Below are 26740 nucleotides of genomic sequence, written 5' to 3' on the forward strand. Positions count from 1 at the left end.
TTGCAGCCAGTGTCTTTTTTGTCTGCTGGTGAAGCCATGTGTATAAATGTACAATAAGGGAAATTTCTCAGACATCAAGAAGAATCTAGTTGATGACATGGTTTCACCAATATTTGATGCCCTTTCCTTGGGGGAAGCAGCCTAGGTATATAGATAGATAGATAGATAGGATTTTTCAGACATGATGCTTTAGAGACAAAAGTCTCATCAGGAGCTGCCAGCCAGAGACAAATCCAGATACTCTCTGATATACCTGAGAAGTCTCTTGAGGACAGTAAGAAATATGTACCAAAAATATTGTGGAGATTAACAATTATGGTGAAATTAAAATTGCTTGCAAGCAGGTGCTGGTAGTGAAGCTGAAAAGTGGTGCTGATGCTTGGACAAGTCATGAGAACATAGTGTCAATGATGTCCTTGACTCAGTACCCATTGTTAAAGGCTTAAAGGCTAAAGCTGGCAGACTTGTATTAAGACATCCTTCATTCAATGTCAAGAGTAAAATATGTGAAGCATTGAATAAACATTATGGCTCATACATTTTACTACATTCATTCAGTCATCATTTAATTCAGTGTTGCCCCATGAGGAGCATAGGAGCCCAGGGCTAGGGAAGTTAGTCCTGACATTTAAGATGAGAATGACTAGCCTCACTCATTGCTGTGTGGCATTACATGAGCAATAGACCCCAACCACCCCGTGGATATAAACCTGCACTGGCTCAATCCAATTGGGGCTCTTTAATTGCCCACTAAACTACCAGGTGCCATAATTTGGTTATATGGTTACCACCCAGCATAGTAAGTGGTTTTCTGGTGTACAGGAAACCACTTGGCATGTCACTCAGTGTAGAGTCACCCATAGACAGAAGGAAGAGAAAAGAATGAGGGAAAGAAAGACAGAAGAGGAAGGAGGGAAAGAAGGAAGAGAGGAAAGGGCACCTTAGATGATTCTGGTGCTGTTCCTCCATCACTTCCCCCCTCTGACTTCCTCATGGCTGACATAAAAATTTCTTCAGCTCATGTATTTTCTGCCATCACAGGCCTCAATACTAACAAAGCATATGGGCCTGATGGAGTCCCTCCTGTTGTTCTCAAGAACTGTGCTTCTGTGTTTACACCCTGCCTAGGCAAACTCTTTTGCCTTTGTCTATCAACTTGTAGCTTTCCTTCTTGCTGGAAGTTTGCTCTCATTCAGCCAGTCCCAAAGAAGGGTGACCATTCCCAACGCTCTAACTATCGTCCAATTGCTTTAACATCCTGTATCTCAAAAGTTTTCGAGCCAGTTTTTAATAGAAAAATTTTAAAGCATCTTTCCTATCGCAATCTTCTTTCTGATCGTCAGTATGGGTTCCGTCAGGGACGCTCCACTGGCGATCTTCTTACCTACCTTTCAGACTCCTGGTCATCCTCCTTTTGGGACTTTGGCAAAAGTTTTGACATTGCACTTGATATCTCAAAGGCTTTCGATCGAGCCTGGCATAAATCTTTAATTTCCCAACTGCCCTCTTACGGTTTCTATCCTTCTATCTGTACCTTCATCTCTAGCTTCCTTTCTGGTTGTTCTATAGCCAACGGCCATCGTTCTTCTCCTAGAGCTATCAACAGTGGTGTTCCTCAGGGCTCTGTCTTATCACCAACTCTCTTCCTTTTATTCATCAGTGACCTTCTAAGCTGTACATCCACTCATACGCTGATGACTCCACCCTTCACCTTTCCATTCGGTTCCCGCAACGTCTGTCTCAGCAGTTACTTCAAGAAACAAAGGATGAGGGTATGGCACACCTAATGTCTGACGTGGCTCGTCTCTCACTGGGGTAAAAATAATCTTGTTGTTTTTAATACTTCAAAGACCCAGTTCTTACACATATCAACCGACAAAATCTTCCACAGGTGTACCCAATAATGTTTAATAATATTCAGCTTAATCCTGCATCATCCTTGAACATGCTTGGGGTTTCATTTACTCAGGACTTGTCTTGGAAAGATCATATTACATCTTTTGTAAAATCTGCTTCTTAGAGATTAGGTGTGCTAAGCTGACTCCGTTCCTTCTTTACCCCTGCACAATTGCTGACTCTATACACGGGTTTTATCCGCCCCCGTGTGGAGTACAGCTCTCATGTGTGGGGAGGTTCCTCACATGCAGCTCTTCTCAATAGTGTGGAGTCAAAGGCTTTTCATCATATTAACTCTCCTCCTCTTACTGACTCCCTTCAACCTCTGTCTCTTCGCCGCTCTGTTGCATCTTTATCTCTTTTCTATCGCTACTTTAATGGTCACTGCTCCTCTGAACTGTCTGCATGCATTCCTCCACCTCTACGACGGGCACGTAGTACCCATCTAGCAGCAAACTCTCATCCCTTTTCTGTCCAACTCTGTAGTGCAAGAGTTAACCGTTACTCCCAGTCCTTCATTTATGCAACAGATCAACTCTGGAACTGTCTCCCTCTGTCTGTATTTCCTGCTTCCTATGATCTCCAGTCTTTCAAACTCAGCGTGTCCAGGCATCTTGAAATGATCGGCTCTTGAATTTGGCTCTCTCTTGTACAGTAATCCCTCTAATATCCGAACGCCCAATATCCGAACATCCCCACTAACCGGACATAATCCTCCTGGGATCCAATATTCCCAAAATGGGCCAAAAACCGCAAAAAATTCGAAAAAAATCTGACTTTTTTTCCCTCCCATAATTTGAAATTCCCGCCTGGTGCCAAACAGCTGTTACACCATGGTCCCTTCACCCCTTCCTTCCTCCCCCTCCCCCCTCCCTTGTCAGGTTGCCATTTGGTATTTTTCATTACCAAGTGTGGGCCAATTTGGTAATGAAAAATTCGTTTGGTAATGAATTAGAATAATGCATTACCAAATGGATTTTTCACATGTATGAGGATACACAGGATGGAGATGGTGGATTGTTTGCTCTCTCTGATTAATCTGCTACCCTACATAGTGTGAAAATAATCAACATGGTGTTAGTTATAAGGAGAGTGATTACATGTATTTCCACTTGTATATATAATTAGTGAAGAATATATGCTAGCTTTACGAATTTGGTAATGAAAAGTTATATTTGACAATGAAAGTTGAGGAGATTGGTAATGTGGCTGTTGCGATCTGGCAACTGTGTTACCCCACCAACATCAACAGTCACAGCCTAACTCTGATGGAGAGCAGATACTCATAACAGTGCAAGCCACAGGTGCTTGTTCTTTGTGAATAAACAGTGAATAAACTGCAATACCTTGCCACTAGAACACACAGGAATTTACAGTGTTGTGCAGTGTTAAGAAATTAGAATTTAGAGTGCAGAGGATTAACTGTGGACTGCAAACTGGCGGTTCAAACCAGTCCAAGAGCAAGGGACTTGTAAGTACCCAGAATGTTTAATATTGTATAAACTCACCTCTAAAACCTCATTTTATGGTTCTTTTGCATTTATTTCAGTCTTTTATGTCCCTTATTGGTGTGATTTGGGTCTTAAATAGGTGCAATGCATGTCCAGAGGGAGTTGTATAGGTGTTTTTCAGAGTTAGGGTCCATATGTACAAGTCTATAAGCTGGGGCCCAATATCCGGACAGGACCACTATCCGGACCTGCCTATGGCTCTATTGATCCGGATATTGGAGGGGTTACTGTATTTTGTTTTTCTCTTGGAGGGAACAGTTATTGTGGGCTCATAGCCTTTAGTTCCTTCTTCTTCGATAAAAAAAAAAAAAGAGCAGCATTACATTGAGTGAGTGGATGGTGAGTGCCCCCATTAATAGCTACATATCTGGGGGGGTGGAGGGGTCCGGGAGAGGCTGGTGTTTCCTTGGATGACTTGGACATAGTTTTTAGTACTTTGAACACGAACAACAAAATTAAGATGCTGGTGGTTAGTGGTTGTACTGTTAGTCTTCTCTTCACAAGAACAAAGAACAACAGTAAAAGTGAAGTTCACCTCTTTGTAGGTCTCTCAGGATTCTGGGGATCGATTCACATAACAATTAAGGCACTAGCGTCGCATGAAGATACGACACTGAGGCAATTATCATCATTCTCAGAGCTTGGTCACAGTCATCTTGAAGTGGTAACTGGCATCGCAAGTTAAGCACAGGCATACCTTAATGTACGCCACAACACAAAAATGGTTTGTTTATCATTTATGTGACCTCTCTGCTGCTGTGGGACTGTCTTACAGTTACATGAGAGTACATATACTGTAATGATCTGGTGTCCTGTTTTGGTAGACAGCTCCTTCAGGGTCGTTTCCGTGGGGAGGTGCAAGGAAATAGGAGGTTTGGTTCCCAGGGGGATGCTGCAGCTACTCCAGCCAGGGTGCTCAGTGCTACTACAAGTTAAGAGACTGGACAGCCAATGTTTTCAGCTGCTCATCAATTGGTCGCCTGACATGGCGGCATTTTTTTTTTTTTTGCAAATGTCACACAGCCCGGGTGCCAGCTGACTGCAGATTCATCTAAAAATACATGTCTTCCCCTGCTGTGATATGTGATTGGTTGATGAATACAATGTGACTATAATTGTAGTATAGTTTTGTTACTTTGAGCTACTGAAGATATCCATTTTAATTTTCATCCCTACATAAGGATTTTACTTCTGTTTTAATCTTCGTCTCTACATAAGGAATTTATTTCCGTTTTAATCTTCATCTCTGCTTGTGGATTTTACTGCAGAGTACACGTAAAAACTACGATAATCGCTGAATTTTAATGTTGACAAACCAAACTGTTGGTAGCTGCAAAATAGGTGGTGCTGTGTTCTTTTGCTGATCCATTATTGCCCGTATTAGTGGCCTGATTGTGTTGCATTTGGGTGCAGCAACACTCATGGACCATCTATGCAGCTTTTCCTACTCCCTTGTGATCCACCAAGAAGGAAATTATGGGATATTAAAGTGAAGAGAGCAAGCTGGTCTGCAAGTGAGTGCCGTCAGCTTTGCTAGGCAAGTTTTACATATTTTACATGTATTTGGCCCACATCCTCATAGGGAGGTAAGCCTAGATAATATCTCGATGGAAACCACTTTACCACAGTTATGGATATCAAGAAAAACAACTGTGTGTAAATTCAACCAAAACTCCTTCGAACTTAAAAACTGTGGGCAAAATAAGTAAACACTGCTGGTGTTAATTGATCTAGCATCGTCTGGCAACTCGTCCCAGATTTTTATATGTGTCAAAATTAGCCTAGCTGATACATAGAGGAGACTCTCATTTTTATACAGCTTTACTGATTAAAAAAGCACCATTTGTGCAAACATAGCATAACAGATGTTAAAGAACACACCTTAAACTAGAAGGTGCTTAGAGAGCACGTACCTCCGCCAATGCCAGTGCCATTCTGAATGATCCGGATCTGGATCCATCCCAAAATGTAACCAAATATTTCTTGATCCACGGCTCACCTTTCCTCAGAATTTCATTGAAATTCATAGGGAACTTTTGGAGATACTGTATGGGATACACAGGATCCGGTTCCAGCCAAAAATTTAATCATTTCATTCTTGGCCCATGACCCAACCTTCCACAAATTTTCATCAGAATTCAGTCATAACTTTTTTGAGTAATCCTGCTAACAAACAGACAGACACAAAAAGACAAACCAACCAAAGAAGGGTAAAACATAACCGTCTTTACGAAGGTAATATGAAAAGAAGTTAAGTGGCCTGGTGTTATCTAGCTATGATCACTGATCTTTATACATACTTGAGTGATGCCCAGCATACATCCATTCGCTGCACCAACATGATGGCTGTCCAATCTCTTTATAGGGTCACTACCAAAAGTAGGCTCCTCATTAGCACACTGAATGGATGTTGATGGCCCAAATGGGTCATGGATCTGTTAATGGACCTAAGTGACATTATTGGCCTAATTTGATCTTTATTGTTTTACCTGAACCTGAATTCTGACCAGAAATAATATTACTACATTGGTTATAAAGGGCCTTACATCATCATCATCATCATCATCATCATCATCATCATCATCTGGACTTCCTTGCCCACCCTAGGGCAGAGTGAGGAGTAGCAACGTCCAGACAGCCCAAATTTGCCCAGTCCAATGGGTCATGCTTCCATTCACTCACCGTTCAAGCCCCTGGAATCCTGGCTCTATCTGATATGCCAAAAACATTCACCATGTTCTGTAGCTTCACATAAATGTATCTGATAGAGTCATTCCAAACACTGTCACGTTAAAAAGGGATGCAAAATCCTTGAACATGCTCTTCTCCTCACAATATTCATCCAGCCAGCTCGATCTTTTGTCAGTCCCCTAGCTTCACCGACTTCCAAACCTCTCTTCCTCACATACCCACTCACCATATCCCTCCACCTTTTCCTTGGCCTACCTTGCCTCCTCCCTCCTTCAAATTCACTCAGTGGTGAAAACCACCTTGTTGTTATCCATTCTCTCCACATGACCATACCACCACAGCATACTCTCTTTGATTCTGGTGTCAACAGACTTCCTCACTCCACATCTTTCATGCATCACATTATTTCATATCCTATCCACTCTCTGTACTCACATACATTCCTCAGCAGTCCCATCTCCACTGCTGTCACTCTTGCCTTATTCATTTTCGTGCCACACCACAGTCTCACATCCATATGTTAAAGTTGGCACTAACACTCCTTCATGTAAGCCTCATGCAGCTTCAACATTCAAGTCTCTGTTTCTTGTCAAGGTCTTCACAGCACCAGCTACTTTCCTTCCTTGTGTCTCTCTACTTTTCACTTCTTTTGTACATTTTCCTCCCTTTTTCATCACTGTACCCAGGTATTTGAACTCTCTCACCAGTTCCAGTCTCTCTCCTTTCACTGTAACATCACACTGGGAGTCACCTTCTTTCTCATTAACCGTCACTTAACTTTTTTCAGCATTTACTCTCAAGGCACAACACTCACAAACATCACCAAAACTCTGCACTAGTCTACCAAAGTCTTGTCCAGTATTTGCAAGTACAGTAAACCCCCGCTATAATGCGGTTCAGATATTGCCGATTCACTTTATCGCGGAATTTTCATTGGAACCTAACTATTTTTACATTGCGGGAAACCCCGCCTCATCGCGGTTTCCACAAAGCCTACTACGGCTATTTTTAGGGTACAGTACATATTTTACATCTTTATTTTCAGTACTGTATTCTGAAATGGATATGTTTATTGTATTTTACATCTTTATTTATTCTAAAATATTAATAGCTGTATTAAAATAATAATTAAAAATCGGCTAATATATTTGATAAAATACAAGCGAAATCGTGGCGTGGGGTGAGGAAATACCCAGACTCATTGGTAGGTGGCACACAATTGGCTGGAGCCTTACCAGTAGCCAATCCAAACACGCTTTACATTTTTACTCGCCGCTGATTGGCTGCTGCCGATGCGCCCTCCTCAAAGAGAGGAGCAGGACCGCACCGCACCACCATACCGCACCTCCCAGTTTACCTGACAAGCACAGGCGTAGGTGGAGACACTTCAGCAGTCTGCTGCACAAACTCTCACTGCCTTCCATATGCTACATTCTGCCTTCTTTATTGTCCAAACAGTTGACTCAATCACCCCAAACATACGGTTCTGAGCCAGTTCACAGGCATAGGTGGAGACACTCCATCACAGTCTAGTGCAGTAGCCCATACTGACTCCCGTTTAGTCCCGTATGCTACGTTCTGTCTTCTTTATTGTAAGAACAGTTGACTCACCCCAAACACACTGTTCAGAGACAATTCGCCATCAAGTCAATTCATCGTCAAAACATGGATGATTCCCTGTCATTCTATAAATATACTTATTATTGATTAATTAATACTTTAATAACTAATTTTCAGCAGGATTTTATAACTCATATAAGTAAAAAACTAGTGTACTGTACTTGCTAAATAAACTGGTATGTAAATAAATGACGGGGAATTGTCCTGACGGAGAATTGTCACCGACATTCCTCCCTTAAGTTTGTCCAACACTTTAACTTTCTCTGTCAGCAACATCACTTTAATAGTCCGTTTTGGTGTGTTACCACATGCATCACTAGCACTATGCTTAGGCCCTATGTTGACAAACAAGGCAAGCAATCACTGGAAGGCAGAAAAATAAGCCACAAATAATGATTTGCGAGTCACGCATGGTTCGACCATCGGATTCAAACTAACTGTGTGGTGCGTAGTAGACCGACCTCCCGCACTTACGTTTCGCTCACCACCGGCAGAAATGTCGTCATAGGCGCCCTCTCAAGAGCTGCACAACTAATATACACCTTGTACTGAACTTCATGATCGTCATCATCTTCAATTTGTCTCATTCATCATCAGTGAGTGCCTGTACTGGTTTTTCTTATTAGTAGACAATAAATAGCCATTTTAGGGGTAGCGTCGATACATCGCGGATTTTTGCTTATCGCGGGTGCCTTTGGAACATAACCCCGCGATAAAGTGAGGGTTTACTGTAGTACTGCATCATCAGCATACAACAAATTTGAGATATTCCATCATCACCATTCATTACCAATGCCATCCCCCTCACCATTACTTATGCTTTTACTTCTCTCATCACCCCATCCATATATATATTGAATAAGCATGGAAACATCACACGGTCTTGTTGCACACCCACACTGATCGTGATCCATTCACTTAGATGCCCATTTACCCTTATGCATGCCTCACTACCATCATAAAAATTCTTGCTGGCATCTAGCGGCTTACCATCTACACCGTACGTGCGCAAAACCTTCCACAATCCTTCTCTGTCTATTCTATCGTATGCTTTGTCCAATCCATGAATGCCATAAACACTTTTATAGTCCATCTCACAAGCCTTCTCCACAATCTGTTTTACTGCAAATATTTGATCCACACATCCTCTGCCTCTCCTAAAGCCACCCTGTTCATCACTCACTAGGACTTCTGATATCTCTCTTACATACTCTGTAATAATTCTTCCATATACCTTCCCTACCATACTCAGTAAACTTATGCCACGATAATTTTTGCACTCACTTCGCTCACCTTTATTTTTGTACTGAGGTACAATCACTGCCTTTTTTCCACTCTGGTGGCACAGTTTCACTCATCTGTGCCATTTTACATACAGTGAACCCTTTCTCATTCGAACCTGAATAATTCGGAAATCAGTTAATTCGGATCTTTTTTGACCACCAGACAAATTCGGATAGAAATTCTAATTAAGCAGGACAAGTCTGAAAAGGGTTCCACTGGTAAGTGGACGTGAACAGTTTTTGCAGTGATAAGTGTAGTAATAAATGTAATTTTTAAGAACTGTACAGTACCTTCGGTACAGTTAAGTGTACTGTACTCTACTACTGTTTTGCAAGACCTCATTATCAAGGTTTGACACTATATGACGTATTGTAATATGCACTCTTTGAGTATAAAGTAAAAATATACTGTACTGTTCAATGTTTTTGTGAAAAAGCCATGTTTTAGTGAGTGTGTGGTTTGGGGATAGGGGCAAGCATGAGCTCCAATAATCGGGATTTTTGGATAATTTGACCTAGGATTCCCCCAATTAATCCGAATTATAGAGGGTTTACTGTATCTCCAACGAGCACTTCATTGCACTTTTTCCACTACACTTAATCATCTCTGCATACACCTCATCAGCCCCAGCTGCCTTCCCATTTTTCAGCCACTTAACAGCGCTCTTTGCCTTTGCAAGTGTCACGTTTTCTGGCATTGCATTCCTTCTCTGCACACCCCCAAAACTAATTATGTTTACAGTGGCTCTTCTCTATCTATTCCCATTCATCAGGTTTTCAAAATATTCTTTCCATCTGGTCTATATTTCATCCTCTTGGGTTAATAATCTATCCCCTACATCCTTCACACCTTCACATTTCTTTACGTTGTCAGTTCTACATTTCCGCACCTCTTTCTGGAATAACTTCCTATTTTCAGATTAGTTTGCATTCATTTTTCTTCCTAGATCATCATTTATCTCCTCCTTTTTCCTCTTCATTAGTCTCTTTACGTGCTTCTTGCACTCAGTATATTCAGTTCTTATTTCAATAGAACTCCTCTCCTGTAACCACTCTAGCCACTTCATCCTCTTTTCTTCCACTGCTCTCTTAACCTCTTCATCTCACCATGCCGTACCTTTCTTCTTTGTTGTTACCCTTGCCACACCACACACACACTGCTTTAGCATTCCTAACTAAGCAGTCCCAATGTGCATTCCACAGGCTGTCCAGATCCGTTTAATTCCTATTCACTGATTCTAACTCCTCCCCTACTTTGCTTCTGTATTCACCTGCCATTTCTTTGATCCTCAGCTTCTCGACTTTTAGTCTTTCTCCCTGACTGCTCCTCTTTCTCCTGGTCCACCTCCTCTCAGCTTGATCTTGCATACCACAGTCATATGATCTGACAGACCTCCACATCATCCTCTCACAGCCCTCGTATCAGCAACCATTCCCAGCCTCGACCTCTCTACGAGCACCTAATAATAAACCTGTTCAGATCTAATTAGTAGGCAGTATGTGTCCTAACTGACTCTAAATTGGCATGAATTTACAGAACTGGGCTGGAATGGATATGAAAGGACTGGATGGATTAAAAGTGGTTTGAATGGCCCAGTTGGACCTGAACTTAACTAACTGAACCTGAATATTCTGACTGGGATTAAATGGGATGTATAGAGTCTGGATGCAGGGGAGTTCAAATGTCATGGGAGTTTGCCAGAAATCAGCTTTAAAAGACATACTTGTAGTCTGTAGTGGAGACAGCCTCAGACTTTATCACTGTTTAAAGCATTTCCCTTCTTGAATATAAATATGTGGTGATAGTAAGAGGAAAGTAGAATCATCACATTGCAATACTTATTTGACCACTGTGAACCTAACAGGACATGAATGGTCATAAACTGACTGTAACAGACCACAAGTGACCTAATTATGCCTATACTGACCAAGAGAGAGAGAGAGAGAGGGGGGGGGAGGTTGACTTCTCTGATTGGGTCTGAAAATGGCAGTAATGACCTAAAACAAAGCATGTAACAGTATGAGAAGTGGCTTGCATTGGCTAGTAATTAGTTAATGCTGGAGAACCATGGGAGATTTTAACCTTTTCTTCTGATAGTTGTGTTGGCAAGATGCAGGTCCATCCATCCATTGTCTGATCCTGTGGTGCCCCATGAGGAGCGTAGAAGATCGGGGCTCGACAAGTTGGTCCTGACATTTAAGATGAAAGTGACCAGCCCCACTCATCCCTGAGTAACATTAAGTGAGCAATAAACCCCAACCATCCCTTGGATATAAATCTGCACTGGCTCAGTCTGATTGGAGTGCCTTGATTACCCACAAAACCACCAGGTGCCATAATTTGGGTATATGGTTACCACCCATCATAGTAAATGGTTGCCTGGTGTACAGGAAACCATTTGGCTTGTCACTCAATGTAGAGTCACCTGTAGCCAGAAGGAAGAGGTAAGAATGAAGGCAAGATGCAGGTACGTCTAAGAAAATTTCCACACTATGCACATGCCCATCGCTTCCAACCTTTAAATATGAAACAGTTGCCAGGAGGAGGAAGGTTATGGGAGCTGGTGGTTCCTACCTTTCCCCCCTCCCATCTCCCCCCCCTCTCTCACAAAGTTATCAGAAAAACTGGTCATTGGCTACTGTTAGGCTAGCCTCTGTCTCACAATCAGTGGTCTGAAGTGGTGTGGTGGGCATATCACAAAACTGTTCGAGTGAACATGGTTAACAAATGCGGTAATTTTATTTGACTGTCTTCAAAGAAACTCTCCTACAGGCATTTGTGAAGTGCCCGAAAAATAATGTGGATGATCTGCATGCAGGATGAAGCTAAAAATTTTTAAGGGTTCAATAACAAGTGAATGGATTTATGTCTTATTTCATTGGACACTGTTGATAGTTATACATTTACGCCTACCTTCTGTTTCTGTTCTACCCACCCCATTTATTTTGGGAAATAGAAATAGGGTAATGATGGTGATGATGATTTATAAATATCTCTATCTATCTATTGCCAGACGCCTCAATCCCGTTTGGGGTGGCCACAAACAAATCGCCTCCAAGTCGCCCTGTTCCCCGCCATTTCACTCCCCTGCTCCCAACCCACACCCCCCTCTCTCATATACCTCTCCACCCCATCTCTCCATCTCATCCTCGGCCTCCCCCTCCCTCTCTCCCCCTCCACCTCACTCACATACACTCTCTTCGTCAGTCTTTCACCCTCCATCCTCTCCACATGGCCAAACCACCTCAGTGTGTTCCTCATAACGCTTCCTATCACATCCACATCAACACCACAATGCTCCTTTATATCCTCATTCGTCAGCCTGTCTCTCCATGTGACTCCACAGGCTCCTCTTAAATAACTCATTTCCACGGCTCTCACTCTTGACTTGTGTCCTTCCAACAATGTCCAAGCTTCACTTCCATACGTTAGAGTTGGTATCACAATACTGTCATGTAGTAACTTTTTCACTTCCATGCTCACTTCCCTGTTTCTTATCACTGCTTTCAAAGAACCAGCAACCTTTCTTCCCTGCTGTACCCTTTCAAGCACTTCACCCTCCAAACCTCCATCCTTACTCATCACACTACCCAAGTACTTAAACGTACTCACATTTTCCAATTCCTCACCATCCAGCCTCGCTGTACATTCACTGACTTCACCTCTCTCAAAGACCATCACTTTACTCTTCCCTACATTCACCTTTAGATTTATAAATATGATTTATATAAATATTTTCTTTGCAGCTTATATAGGACTGTACAAGATGATAGGACTCACCAAAATAGACAAAGGATCGCAATATGGGACTCGAGACGCCAAAAAGGATGAAGTCACCAAAAAAGATGATTAAAGTTGAGGAAGGTGTAGTATAATGGCGGGAACAATGAACTGCTCTGTACATCTAAGGGCTGTTTAACTGTACAACCTGACAGTGATAAGTCCAACACTGTCACAGTGGTTGTGAGTAGTATGTCATGTGTCATGCAGCCTGTCTCTGGTGTTATTCTATTCATTTCCATCTACTATAATTGTTTCTTGGGCTCTGTTGGAAGTAGCATGGAAGGCAATTATGAGAGTAGTGTAAATTTTTGAAATCTTGTAGATTACCAACAAGTGAGAGGTCAGTAAGAAGTTTCAGTTGTGAGTGTGTTTATGTGAATGTGTGACAGGCTGGCCTATTAATCTTCTGTAAAGATTTTGATGGAATTGTAACATTAATTTATTTTGCCATAACACAAATGTTATTTTGGGTACAATTTACTGTACTATTTTTATGTACATTTATTGGAACAGTTGAAAATGTATCTATACCTTTTATAGGAAAATTATTTCTTAATGTATTTTGGAAAGTTTTAGGCTACTTGTCAGTCATAAGGATTAAATACATTTGCTCATCTGTAACTAATAGAAATACCAACTGCTTTAGCTCAGTAGAATTTAAATACTGTACAGTACAGTTAATGAACTATGGGTGTTGGCAGACAAGAAATGTGTTTCTATAAGTGCTTGTTGCAAGTCTGCATATCAAAGGGCTTTAAATATTACTGTGTTATTTTTGGCAAACATATAAATTTGATAAAGAGAGTCTTGTGTTAATAATGTTTGATGGAAAACATGGATGGTGGTAATTGTAATGTGTAAATCCTCTATTTTTAAAGATAACAGGAAATAAGTGAGAGGTGATAGAAATGAGACAGCTGCAATTTGCAATAAATAATGGCCTTATTAAATTACTATGTTATTGCCAACACCCAAGTATGTTCAGGATCACCATTACTAGTCCCTCTAGGTAATGTTTTACAGTTCAGCATTTTAGTGATGCATGGGTATCCCAGCCATAAGTGTTCCTAGAATTTTCTAAGTTTGATGTTATTGTACTGTATTCTGAAAGAAATAGGAAGAAAACAGTTATGATCCATCTTTGTTTCAAACTCCAATATATGGACTGTAAAGATGAAGTAGATGGTTGGCTACCACTGACTTGGAGAGGTACTACCATGAAAGTGAAGTGTGACTGCAAGATTGGTAACATGTCACACAACTGTCCCTCTTAGGCAGGAAACTTAGCCACAAATAAACAAAGTTCATGCTGAGACTTGCACTGTTTCAACAGTTGTTACATATCTCACATTTCTTTACTCTCAACATTATCCAGCAATTGTTCAGAAGCAGTCAGCTGGTTTGGACACATGGTTTAGCTTCCAGTCCATAGAAATGTCAGCTGGAACATGGTTTATCTCAGGATGGGGATTCCTTATGTGGAGGCAAGGCATTATATGAATTTAGTAATTATAATGAGGAACATTTGTCACAAGGAATGTTTTCACCATCCAGTTTTGTCAACTGAAGCTGGCACAAAGAAAGTTATATGAGAATTATGAAAAGTACAGTAGGGAACCCAAGCATCACTAAGATATAAACATTAATTTGTTTGGTATGTCTGGAATGTGGATGGATTGTGATGCATAATGGGAGGTAAGCTTATTAGGATGAGCTGAAACTTCCATTTTCAAATGTTGAAAAATTCTGGTTTGTAGTCAGAGTTTCACTGGACTACTAGCTCATTGTCATGCAGTTTAGTGTAATATAAATATCATGTGACACATTGTATTCAACTTGAAGCATCATTTTCTGTATACACATTTCTGTATATTTGATTTTATGACCAGTGTTAAGGGACCTGGTATTCTGAAGTTAGGGTAAATTTACATTTTATTTTATTTTACGTGAAGCATCATTTTCTTTATGCAAACTTCTGTATATTTGATTTTATAACCAGTTTTAAGTGACCTGGTATTCTGAAATTGGGAAAAATTTACATTTTATTGTATTTCATTTTATTTACTTATTTAAGAGGGAAAAAAAAGTCATGCCTTCTAATTTTGGGTGGGCTCCTGTCATATTTTTCTAGATAAATTTTCATAAGTGTACCGGTATGGCCAGATTGTTCAGTGGGTGCTCCTCTACTGCAGTCATTTATTCCTTGTTCCCATATACAGTATATAGTAATATAATTAATAAAACTTGATTTTCAGGCAAGCTCTGGATCATTGCACAAATCTCAACACAGCATCTTGCTGGCTCCTACAGCCAGTTGGTGTATCAGAGATTGACATGAGATGAATTGCCCTGATAGTTTCACAAAATTCTAATGCAGGTTGCCAGAATCTAGAAAAATCAATATAGTTTGGAAAAAGGAAAATGTGAACAAGCCAAAGAAGCAAGTGACATACAGTAGTTTGATTTCCATTCTCAACACTCACGCTAGTCATATCACTTAACTTTATGCCTAGAGTACGGTATCCCTGGTTCCTTAAAGAGAATTATATGCCATGGGAGAATTCCAATGGGAGCTTCAATGTCACAGAACTTTTCTGCCCATTTTCTCGAAGTGGAATGTCTGTACTGTACCCTTACTCGGTAGAAGTTTGGGTATGTGTAAGTGAGCTGGTAGGTTAGAAGATGTGTATTATGCCAAGATGAAGATTGAAGGATATGGTAAATGAGTGTGAGAAAGCTTGGTGTAGAAGTTGATGAGGCTAAAAACTGCTGGGAATAAATTTGGTTGGATAGTTTGTATGCTAAAGCACATCACAAGGGGTTTAGCACTCTTCCAACTTGCTGGTTGATGGAGTCTGTCTGATATATATATATATATATATATATATATATATATATATATATATATACATATATACAGTACATTATATTTAGGTAGGTGGGGGTGCTCACCATCCACTCGCTCAATGTAGTGCTGCTCTCAGGTGTCTGCCCTTTCCTCTCCTCTATGCTTCTTGCCTTCCATCCTCTTCTGTCTGTCTTTCCTTCATTCTTTTCTCGTCCTTCTTGCCTGTGGGTGACATTACACTCCGTCTTCTGTCTTTCTTTCCTTCAGTCTTTCCTCTTCCTTCTGCCTTTGGGTGACTCTACACTGAGTGACAAGCCAAATGGTTTCCTGTACACCAGGAAACCATTTACTATGCTGGTTGGTAACCATATAACCAAATTTCAGCACCTGGTGGTTTAATGAGTAATTACGGCACTCCAATCGGATTGAGCCAGTTGAAGGTCTATTTCTATGGGGTGGTTGGGGTTTATTGCTCGCATAATGCCACTCAGGGATGAGTGAGGCTGGTCACTCTCATCTTAAATGTCAGGACCAACTTGCCTAGTCCTGGGATCCTAAGCTTCTCATGGGGCAACGTAGGATTGGATGGTGGATGGATGGATATATACAGTATATATAGTAATCCCTCTAATATCCGAATGCCCAATATCCGAACATCCCCACTAACCGGACATAATTGTCCCGGGATCCAATATTCCCAAAATGGGCCAAAAACCGCAAAAAATTCGAAAAAAATCTGACTTTTTTTCCCACCCGTTATTTGAAATTGCGGTGTGGCGCTGAACAGCTGTTACACCATGGTCCCTTCACCCCTTCCTTCCTCCCCCTCCTCCCTCCCCTGTCAGGGTTGCCAATTGGTATTTTTCATTACCAAGTGTGGGCCAATTTTGGTATTGAAAAATTCATTTGGTAATGAATCAGAATAATGCATTACCAAATGGATTTTTCACATGTATGAGGATACACAGGATGGAGATGGTGGATTGTTTCCTCTCTCTGATTAATCTGCTACCCTACATAGCATGAAAATAATCAACATGGTGTTAATTATAAGGAGAGTGATTACATGTATTTCCACTTATATATAATTAGCGAAGAATAAATGCTAGCTTTACGAATTTGGTAATGAAAAGTTAAATTTGGTAATGAAAGTTGAGGAGATTGGTAATGTTGCTGTTGCGATCTGGCAATTGTGTTACCGGTACCCCGCCATCATCAACAGTCACAGCCAAACTCCGATCGAAAGCAGATGCTTATAGCAGTGCAAGCCACAGGTGCTTGTTTTTTGGGAATAAACAGTGATTAAACTGCAATACCTCGCCACTAGAACACACGGGAATTTACAGTGCAGAGGATTAACTGTGGACTGCAAACTGGCGGTTCAAACCAGTCCAGGAGCCAGAATGTTTAATATTGTATAAACTCACCTCTAAAACCTCATTTTATGGTTCTTTTGCATTTATTTCAGTCCTTTATGTCCCTTATTGGTGTGATTTGGGTCTTAAATAGGTGCAATGCATGTCCAGAGGGAGTTGTATAGGTGTTTTCCTGAGTTAGGGTCCATAAGTACAAGTCCAGGAGGCTGGGGCCCAATATCCGGACAGGATCACTATCCGGACATGCCTTTGGCTCTATTATGTCGGATATTGGAGGGATTACTTATATATATATATATATATATATATATACACACACACACACACACACACACACACACACACACACACATACAGTAATCCCTGTACTTTCTGGACACCCACTTACTGGACATTGTGAGCCTGGATATTCAGGACCCCCCCCCCCCCCAAAAAAAAAAAAAAAAAAAAAAAAAATCCCACCCGTAATTTGAAATTGCCGTGCGGCGCCGAACAATTGTTACACCATGGACCCTTCACCCCTTCCTTCCTTCCCCTTCCCCTCTCCCCTGTCAGGGTTGCCATTTGGTATTTTTCACTACCAAATGTGGGCCAATTTGGTAATGAAAAATTCATTTGGTAGTGAATCAGAATAATGCATTACCAAACGGATTTTTCACATGTATGAGGATAAACAGGATGGAGATGGTGGATTGTCTGCTCTCTCTCATTAATCAGCTAGCCAACATAGCGTGAAAATAATCAACATTGTTAATTATATGGAGAGTGATTACATGTATTTCCATATAATTAGTGAAGAATAAATGCTTCCTTTAAGAATTTGGTAATGAAAATTGAGGAGTTTGGTAATGTGGCCGAGTTCAGATCTGGCAACCCTGTTCCCAGTTACTGCCTAACATTCACTCAGGGAAGACGTCCATCGTAATCGATGCTGCACGTGCTCGTTTTTTGTGAATAAACAATGAATAAAGCACAGTACCTCGCCATTAGACCACATGGGAATTTACATTGTTGAGCAGTATTATAAAATTAGAATTTAGAGCGCAAAGGATTAACTGTGGAGTAAGGGTGGAGTGCAGAGTGGTGGTTGAAACTGGCAGTTCAAACTGGTGTGGTTCAGTTAAGAAGAATGTGCTGTGTTAAACAATTATAACTCACAGTGCAAAGAATTAAGTGTAGCACAACACCGGATTACTGTGTGTACTTCAAGAGCATTTTCACAACTACCAGAGCCTTAGAGATTTAGAGGAGGTGCCCACAGATGTGCTGTAAGTACAGTGCAGTACCCTGTATGCTGCTAGGCCTAAGTATTTTCCATACTCACTTCTAATTCCTCATTCTTTGGTTCCTTTTCATTTATTTCATGCTTTATGTCCATTATTGGTGTGAATAGGGTCTTAAATAGGTTTAAATAAGTGCTATGCATGCTTGGACATGCCTTTGGTTCTATTACATCGGATAGTGGAGGGATTACTGTATGCATATATATATATATATATATATATATATATATATTTACTGCATTCATTCATTATCCAATCCTACGTTTCCACATGAGGAGCGTAGGAGCCCGAGGCTAGGCAAGTTGGTCCTTAACCCATGGGGATGAAGTAAGGACCAGATGGAAAGAATATTCTGAAAGCCTGATGAATGGGAATAGAGAGAGCAGAGCAGTTGTAAACATGGTTGGTTTTGGGGGTGAGCAGAGAAGGAATGCAGTGGCAGGAGACGTGACACAAGCACATGTGGAGAGTGCTGTGAAGCGGCTGAAAAATGGGAAAACAGCTGGGGTTGATGAGGTGTATGCAGAGATGATTTAAGTGTAGTGGAGAGAGTGGAATGAAGTGCTTATTGGAGATATGTAAGAAGGCATGGATGAGTGAAACTGTGCCAGCAGAGTGGAAAAAGGCTGTGATTGTACCCCTGTACAAAAATAAAGGCGAGCGAAGTGAGTGCAAGAATTATCATGGCATAAGTTTATTGAGTGTGGTAGGGAAGGTATATGGAAGAATTATTATAAAGTATGAGAGATATCAGAAGTCCCACAGAGTGATGAACAGAGTGGCTTTGGGAGTGGCAGAGGATGTGTGGATCAAATATTTGCAGTGAGACAGCAGAGAAGGCTTGTGAGAAGGACCATAAGGTGTTTAAGGCATTCACTGATCTGGAAAAAGCATATGACGAAGTGGACAGAGAAGGATCCTGGAAAGTTTTGTGCATGTACAGTGTAGATGATAACCTGCTAGGTGCCATCAAGAGTTTTTATGATGGTAGTGGAGCATGTGTAAGGGTTAATGGACATCTAAGTGAATGGTTCACGATTGGTGTGGGTGTGTGACAAGGTTGTGTAATGTCCTCATGGTGGTTCAACATATATATATGGATGAGGTGACGAGAGAAGTAAAAACACGAGTAATGGAGAAGGGGATGGCGCTGGTAATTAATGGAGATGAATGGAAAATCTTAAATTTGTTGTATCCTGATGATGCAGTACTGCTTGCAAATACCAGACAAGAACTTGGTAGGCTAGCACAGAGTTTTGCTGATGTCTGTGAGTGTTGTGCCTTGAGAGTAAATGTAGAAAAGGGTAAAGTGATGGTTATTGAGAGAGAAGGCGACTCCCAGTGCTATGTTACAGTGAATGGAGAGACTGGAATTGGTGAGAGAGTTCAAATATCTGGGTACGGTGATAGAAAAGAGAGGAAAATGTGCAAAAGAAGTGGGAAGTAGAGTGACACAAGGAAGAAAAGTAGCTGGTGCAATGGTGGCCTTGGTAAGAAACAGAGGCTTGAGTGTTGCAGCTGCATGAGGCTTACATGAAGGAGTGTTAGTGCCAACTTTTAACATTATGGATGTGAAACTATGGTGTGGCATGAAAATGAAAAGTCATGAGTAAGAGCAGTGGAGATGGGACTGCTAAGGAATGTATGTGGAGTACAGAGAGTGGATAGGATACGAAATAATGTGATTCACGAAAGATTGGAGTGAGGAAGTTGGTGGACACCAGAACTGAAGAGAATGTACTGAGATGGTATGGTCATGTGGAGAGAATGGATGACAATAGAGTGGTGAAAAAGGTATATCTGAGTGAATTTAAAGGAGGGAGGAGGCGAGGTAGGCCAAAGGTGGAGAGATATGGGGGATAAGTGTGTGAGAAAGAGAGGTTTGGAAGTCGGTGAGGCCAGGGAACTGACAAGAGATCGAGCTGGCTGGATGAATGTTGTGAGGAGAAGTGCATGATCAAGGATTTGGCACCCTTTTTTTAACGTGGCAGCGTCCGAATTGACTCTATCGGATATGTTTATGTGAAGTTACAGAATGTGGTGAATGTTTTTGGTGTATCTGATACAGCCAGGATTCCAGGGGCTTGAATGATGAGTGAATGGAAGCGTAGCCCATTGGAATGGGCAAACGGGCTGTCTGGACATTGATACTCCTCACCCTGGTCTAGGGTGGGAAGGGATGTCCGGATGATGATGAATATAATTAGGTTTGTTTTTTTGTGCCCTGTTGCAGCTATATATATTATTAATCTTTTTCTTTCTCCAAACAGTACCTTCCAGACTGGGATCACGAATATATATTGTTGCTTAACACTACAGCTTTGTATAAAATTACAGTTAAAGATGAAAATCATTTGCCAGGGTTTTCTTCAAGCAAGGAAAAATGTTTTCTTAGATTATAAAATATCATACAGTAGTCATAGTTTCAGATAAAAATCATATTTGTCTGATGTGATCAGACATTAAGCAATTTAAAAAGTAAGAAATGGTAATATGAGTTGTTTTAGTCCTGACTGCCTAATAATGAACGTCAGTATACTTGGGAAAACTGTTTTATTTTGATTAACAGCTTCATAGTATAATGACAGTGCTGGAGAGGGATGTCTGTAAGTGGTGGCACCAGTATGACTAGGCAGTGGAGCAGCCTTGATTTACAAACACCCTCCCTGTCTCCTAACAGGAGGATGGTGAACTGCAGGAGGGCATCTTTGGCCTGCAGTCCACTGGGTTCACATTGCGGTGAACCTGGGATTGAATTACTACTACTACTACCACTGCATAGTATAATGGCAGCACTGGAATATTCTAATGTGTTAACATTAGGGGTAACGTTGCGAGAGGCAGAGTGAAAAAGATCTGGGATGAGGTCATTGAGTGTCACCTCAGGGATAAGGAGCTGAATAGGGAGGCTGCCATAGATCGAGCAGCATGGATAGCTGCCATTAGGTGAACAAGGCTGATGCATGCAAGCATGTTGAAGCCTTCATAAATGAAATGAAATGATTAATTTGAAGAAAGATGTAATAGATGTCATATCTCACATGTGGGGGATGATGCAAAACCTTTAATGTGTAACTTGCCCACACTGTAGCCAAACCTTATAAGGAGTGGCCATAAATGATAGAATGTGGAAGGTTACATATGGAGATTTAGCCAAGTTTGCCTGTAAAACAAAGCAGGGCAAGTATGTGACTGAACTGACTCCTCAGTCTGATGTACATACAACTCTGCCTGTGTCACAGCCATTGTGGATTGTTACGGGCATAAATGTATGACTCTACTTTTAATTATAAATAATAAGTGGCATGATGAACAAGGTTAACTAATATGAGCAAAATGATGTAGTAATGCTACAACAATGAAAAGTGTGTTAAGTAAATAGATGTTACCTGAAGAACTGTAGTTTAACCACTTAAAGGCACATTGATTGGGGGAAAATGGTGTCAGTCATAACAGATTGTCCAACATTTTCATCATTCATTGCCAGACGCCATGTATCCCAGACAGGGTGGCCAAGGGCTTAGAGTTAGTTGTTTTACAGGGAGGGGCACTAATCCTCCACCAACCCCACTTGACGTAGGGATGCCAACAGCATCTGGTGTTCCCCGGCGGTCACCCATCCAAGTACTAACCAGACCCAACGTTGCTTAACTTCGCTGATCGAACGGGAAGCGGTGTACTCAACGTGGTATAACATACAGCAAATTAATATGGTACCAGAATTTAGTGATACCTCCATACCATATCACTTCATTATTTAAGAAATTTTGACCTATCAGGTGGATCCTGGATTCCAGAGGCTTGAATGGTGAGTAAATGGGAGTGTGGCTGATTCAGTTGGGCAAACTTTGGTTAGTACCTATCTCATTCTATCAAATTCTTTCTGGCTCTCTGGATCCCACACCTCACCCCACCTGAGTGTGAGAAAGGTCTGGCTGATGATGGTGAAAAAGTTTAGTCTGTTTTATTCAATCGATGACAAAAGAAAGGGCAACTAAACAGTGATAAGGGTGCTTGGTGCTGTGGCTGAGGGCTGTGTTTACTCCGTTTAGGTATGTCTTTCTAATTTTGCTTGTCTGTCTAACCAGAAGTCCACCTTAAAGGAGTTTTAAAGTACTGGACAGTATAGAGAGCATTTTTTTTTTCTTTTTTTTAAATCAAGGAAACAAGTACCAGGTTCCTTAATACGATTTCACTCATCATGTATCACCAAAGCAGATGATTAGCTAATTGTAGTTGAAGTAGAAGGAGGGCAAGAAGATATAAATCACTTATGACATCATGCACTTCACTTGCCTATTTGAGTGAGATTTATATATTGTGAATGGGGTGTACCGTACATTTATCATATACCATTACTCATAATGAATATATTATCTGGTGTGATATGGGCATAATATGGTTTGGTATTTGATTGAGCTTGTGTTTCTTAATAGTTTTAAAGCTTTGTATGATTCATAAATGAAGAAGAGAAGTAAGGATATTTAGATAATTTTGCTGCTGTAATAAGATTCTAAGAAGAAAGTTATTAATTTACAAAAGCAGTTAAGAGAGAGAGAGAGAGAGATTCTTACCTAATTGTATCTTTACAGGAATGAGTCAAGCTCGTACTGTCCCGTGTATTAAACCATTTTTATCATACATGTCATATCCTTAAATTTGTGAATAGTTTGGCACACACTACTTCATTCAGTAGTGCATTCCATTGATCAATTGCCCTATTTGGGAAACTGAATTTCCTTACATCTTAATCGTCTCTCCTTATGCATTTTTTTGCAATGTCCTCTTGCTGATGCTTCCCCATAGGTTATATATTCATTTATGTCTGTTTTCTCTTTCCCTGAGATGCATTTATAGAGCATAATCATGTCTCCTCTTTTCCTTCTCCTGCAGTGTTGGTAGATTCAGTTTTTCTAGTCTTTTTTTTGTAGCTTAGATCCCTTAAGCTTGGTACCCATCTTGTAGCTGTGCTTTGTACTTTTTTAGTCTTGTCTTTGTGTTTTTTGAGGTGAGGATTCCAGACTACTGATGCATACACCAGCATTGGTCCGATGAATGATGCTATTATCTTTCTCAGCATGTCTTCATTTATGAATGTGAATGCTATTCTAATATTAGCAAGGAATCTATATATGTTACGTACCTTCTCACTGATGGGGTCATCTGGAGATAAGTCTGTTATTGATAATTACTCCTAGGTCCTTCTCCCTTTCAGGTATGTGTAGGATTGATCTTCCAGTCTTATAATCCCAGTCTGATCTTTTTTCACTTTTACCAAATTTAATTACATGACCCATGTCGACATTAAATTCCATTTGCCATTTATTGTTCCACTCATTAAGCTTGTTTAATTCCACTTGCAGCTAATTGCAAGAATCTGTTAGTAATTTTCCTTTGAATTTTTGCATCATCTGCAAATTGCAAATGTATTTATATAGCTTCTATTTCCAGTGTTACTATGTCATTTATATATATTAAAAACATAATTGGTGCCAGCACTGAGTCCTGTGGCATTCCGCTGGTCACTTCCCTCCATGATGAGTAATTTCCCCCATAATATTATTCTTATTTTCATTTCTCTGAGAAAATCCTGCATCCAACAGTACAGATTGCCTTGGATACCTCCTTGATGGTACAGTTTCCATAAAAGTCTTTGGTGCAGTACTCTGTCAAATGTTTTCTTAAAATCTGAAGTGATACTGTTCACCTGTTATCATACTGTGTTCTTCTAGATGTTTTACCTAAACTTTTCTTATCAACTTTTCTAGTATCTTACAACATTGATCAGTGATACTGATCAGTAGTTGAGTGAATTTTATCTAATCCCTTTCTTGAATAGGGGAACAATGTTTGCATTCTTCCAAATAACAGGTAGTTTTCCTTGACCTAAGGATTCCTTGAATATTAAATACAATGGTCTGCTTAACTCTTCTGCACATTCATGTTGCACCCAACCTGAAATTCCATCAGGACCATTTTGCTTTTACTTTGTCTAATTTACATAACTCTCCTTGTACTTCTTTTTCTGATAACTAACATCTGGTAATACGTGTGGGCATGCCTGTTCCATGTGACCTCTCTGAAAATTTCATTCATTTGTAAAAACTGATTGGAAATTTTAATTTAGTGCTTCACAAGTATCATTCTCTTGTGTATAGATGATCTCCTCATCCGTAATGGACTGTATTTTATCTATAACCTTGCTTCGGATGTAGCTGTAAAAAAGCTTAGGTTGATTACTACATTTATTTATAATGTCTTCTACAAACTCTCTGAGCCTCCCTCCTTATCTTCGTATAATCATTTCTTGCCTTGTTATATGCCCTCTCACTATTGTGTTTTCTGTATCTATTCCACAGCAAGTCTCTTTTTTCTTTTGATTTTTTACACTCAGTATTAAGCCATTTCTTTATTTTCATTTCTGTTGCTTTGTGCTGTGGGATGTAATTTTGGACTACTGTTTCATAAAGATCACAGAATTTTTTATATATAATATTTAAATCTTGTCTTCTAAGTTCCTTTTCCCAATCTATTTCTGAGAAGTACCTCTTCAGGTCATGATGGTTGGCCTTTTTGTAATTTATACTTTTTTTTGTGACTCTCATTACTGGTAATGTCTTATGCAATCATGAAGTTACAATTTAATACTGCATGGTCGATTTTGCCGAATAGGGGGTGATGCATTATGTTGTCATTTTCATTTTTTGCCTGGTAAATATAAGATTTAGTACTGATGGGTCATCAAGTCCTCTTTTTCTAGTGTTTTCCTTTACATGCTGGGTTAGGAAAAACTCCTGCACAAGACTTAGGAGCTTTTGATCCCAATTGCTTTCATGGCTCTTTACATCTAGAGTATTTCAATTTATATTTGTATTGAAGCCTCCAATTAATTTTTTCAGATTTCTCTTCCATTCTATGTAATAATGTTCTTAAACTTTGAATTGTACTTTCTGCCAGGTCTTCATATTTGCTTCTTTCCCAAGTGTTTATTTTGGGTGGCACGTATAAATTTGCCTTGATTAATTTCTCTTCAGATGTGTTAATATCCAAGGCAATCAGTTCTGCTTGTGAGGGTATATTTAGTTTTACTTCTTTGACTTGTAGATTTTTCTTTGTTAAGATTATAATTCCTCCTTCCTTTCTTAACTTTCTGTCTCTTCTCCATATATTGTATTCCTCTTAAGTTTAGGGTATTGTTTGATATCTTAGGGGTTAATTTTGCTTCAGTTAGGCAAATAATGTTTGGTTCCATTTCTTTGATGTAGTTTTTTCTCTCATAATTTAGACACCATTGCATCTACATTTCAGTACATTAACCTAACCGTCTTGTTTACATACTTGCCATAACTTGAGTCTCCTACCTTCTTCCTTTTTGTTCCCCGTTGGTTATGTACGGTACCACTTTTGTACCTGCAATCCAGTTACTTTGTATAGAAGAATACCCTTCTCTTCCTCTGATCTTTCCTCGTTCCTTGTTTTTGCCTCCTCCCTTTTCTCTTTTAGTATTCCTAATTCCTCTTGAGTTCGGCATCTTTTTAGCCAAACGTTTTTAAATTCCTTTTTTTCCATGAGTTTGCATTTTTTAGTATTGCCTCCACTGTTCACACTCAGGAAGGTTACTTTTAGAAGGCCTTGACTTATTTCTCTCATAATTTCCCTAGCCTTTTGTGTTCCTTATGTCTTTATGACAGATTTCCTTTGATACTTCCTTCAATATGCTCATTATATTTTGCCATCTTCCTTGTGTCTCAATTTTTTTTTTTTTCTTCTTCCTCCTCTATACCACTGATTAGATGTGTTGATATCTGCTGAATCTTTGACCATTTTTTTTTTTTTTTCTCTTTCTAATGCTTTTTTCTTCGACACTTGTTTCTAAGTCTTTCCTTACTTTCACCATTTCAGCATACGTAGTTTTCTTATCTTTATAACTTTGCATCACTTCATTCACCAGGGTTATCTTCTCTTCAATATCACTATTTTGGTCTTTCAGATTACATTACTTGCTTGCCTAATTTTCTCTTATCATTTCTGAACTCCATCCTAATACTCTCATGGTTGAGAACTGTACTTGCCATTTCACAATCATCCTTTTTAAGTCAGTGGTTCTCAACTCGTTTCAGGCCACAGACCACCAGCTCAATTAAAAAAAATATCGTGGGCCATTTCATTTTTGATTAATGATAAATAAAGCATAGACAACAAACATTTTGGTTTGAAAAATATTTCTTAAATAGGAATAATACAATAAAATAAATGGCCAATTATTTATTTTGATAAAATATTTCGTACTGCATTTTCAATAAATTAAAAAATATATGCACCAATCTCCAGTTTAATACCAAATATCGTGAACATTCTGTGGACCACCCAAAAAGTCAGCATGGACCATCAATTGAGAAACACTTTTAAGTGAACCCACCTCAACTGACAGCTCATCTATTGTTGTGT

At 39.9% G+C, this 26740-nt stretch overlaps 1 protein-coding gene and 1 pseudogene across 1 annotated transcript in view; one reads left to right on the forward strand and one right to left on the reverse strand.

The window, feature by feature from the left end:
• LOC145405307 (1-acyl-sn-glycerol-3-phosphate acyltransferase delta-like) overlaps positions 1 to 13900 on the forward strand; it is a 40993-nt gene extending 27093 nt beyond the window's left edge. Inside the window, exon 3 of the mRNA XM_080276728.1 lies at positions 12749 to 13900. Coding sequence (XP_080132854.1) covers positions 12749 to 12855 — 107 coding nt within the window. The 3' untranslated portion in view covers positions 12856 to 13900. The remainder of the gene's footprint in view (positions 1 to 12748) is intronic.
• Positions 13901 to 21875: 7975 nt separating this feature from the next.
• Positions 21876 to 21994, reverse strand: LOC145405422 (5S ribosomal RNA; annotated as a pseudogene).
• Positions 21995 to 26740: the final 4746 nt, after the last annotated feature.

This window comes from Coenobita brevimanus, chromosome 66 (assembly GCF_032717465.1).
Source record: "Coenobita brevimanus isolate Jiangsu-jjx chromosome 66, ASM3271746v2, whole genome shotgun sequence".
In the NCBI taxonomy this organism is placed as follows: domain Eukaryota; kingdom Metazoa; phylum Arthropoda; class Malacostraca; order Decapoda; family Coenobitidae; genus Coenobita; species Coenobita brevimanus.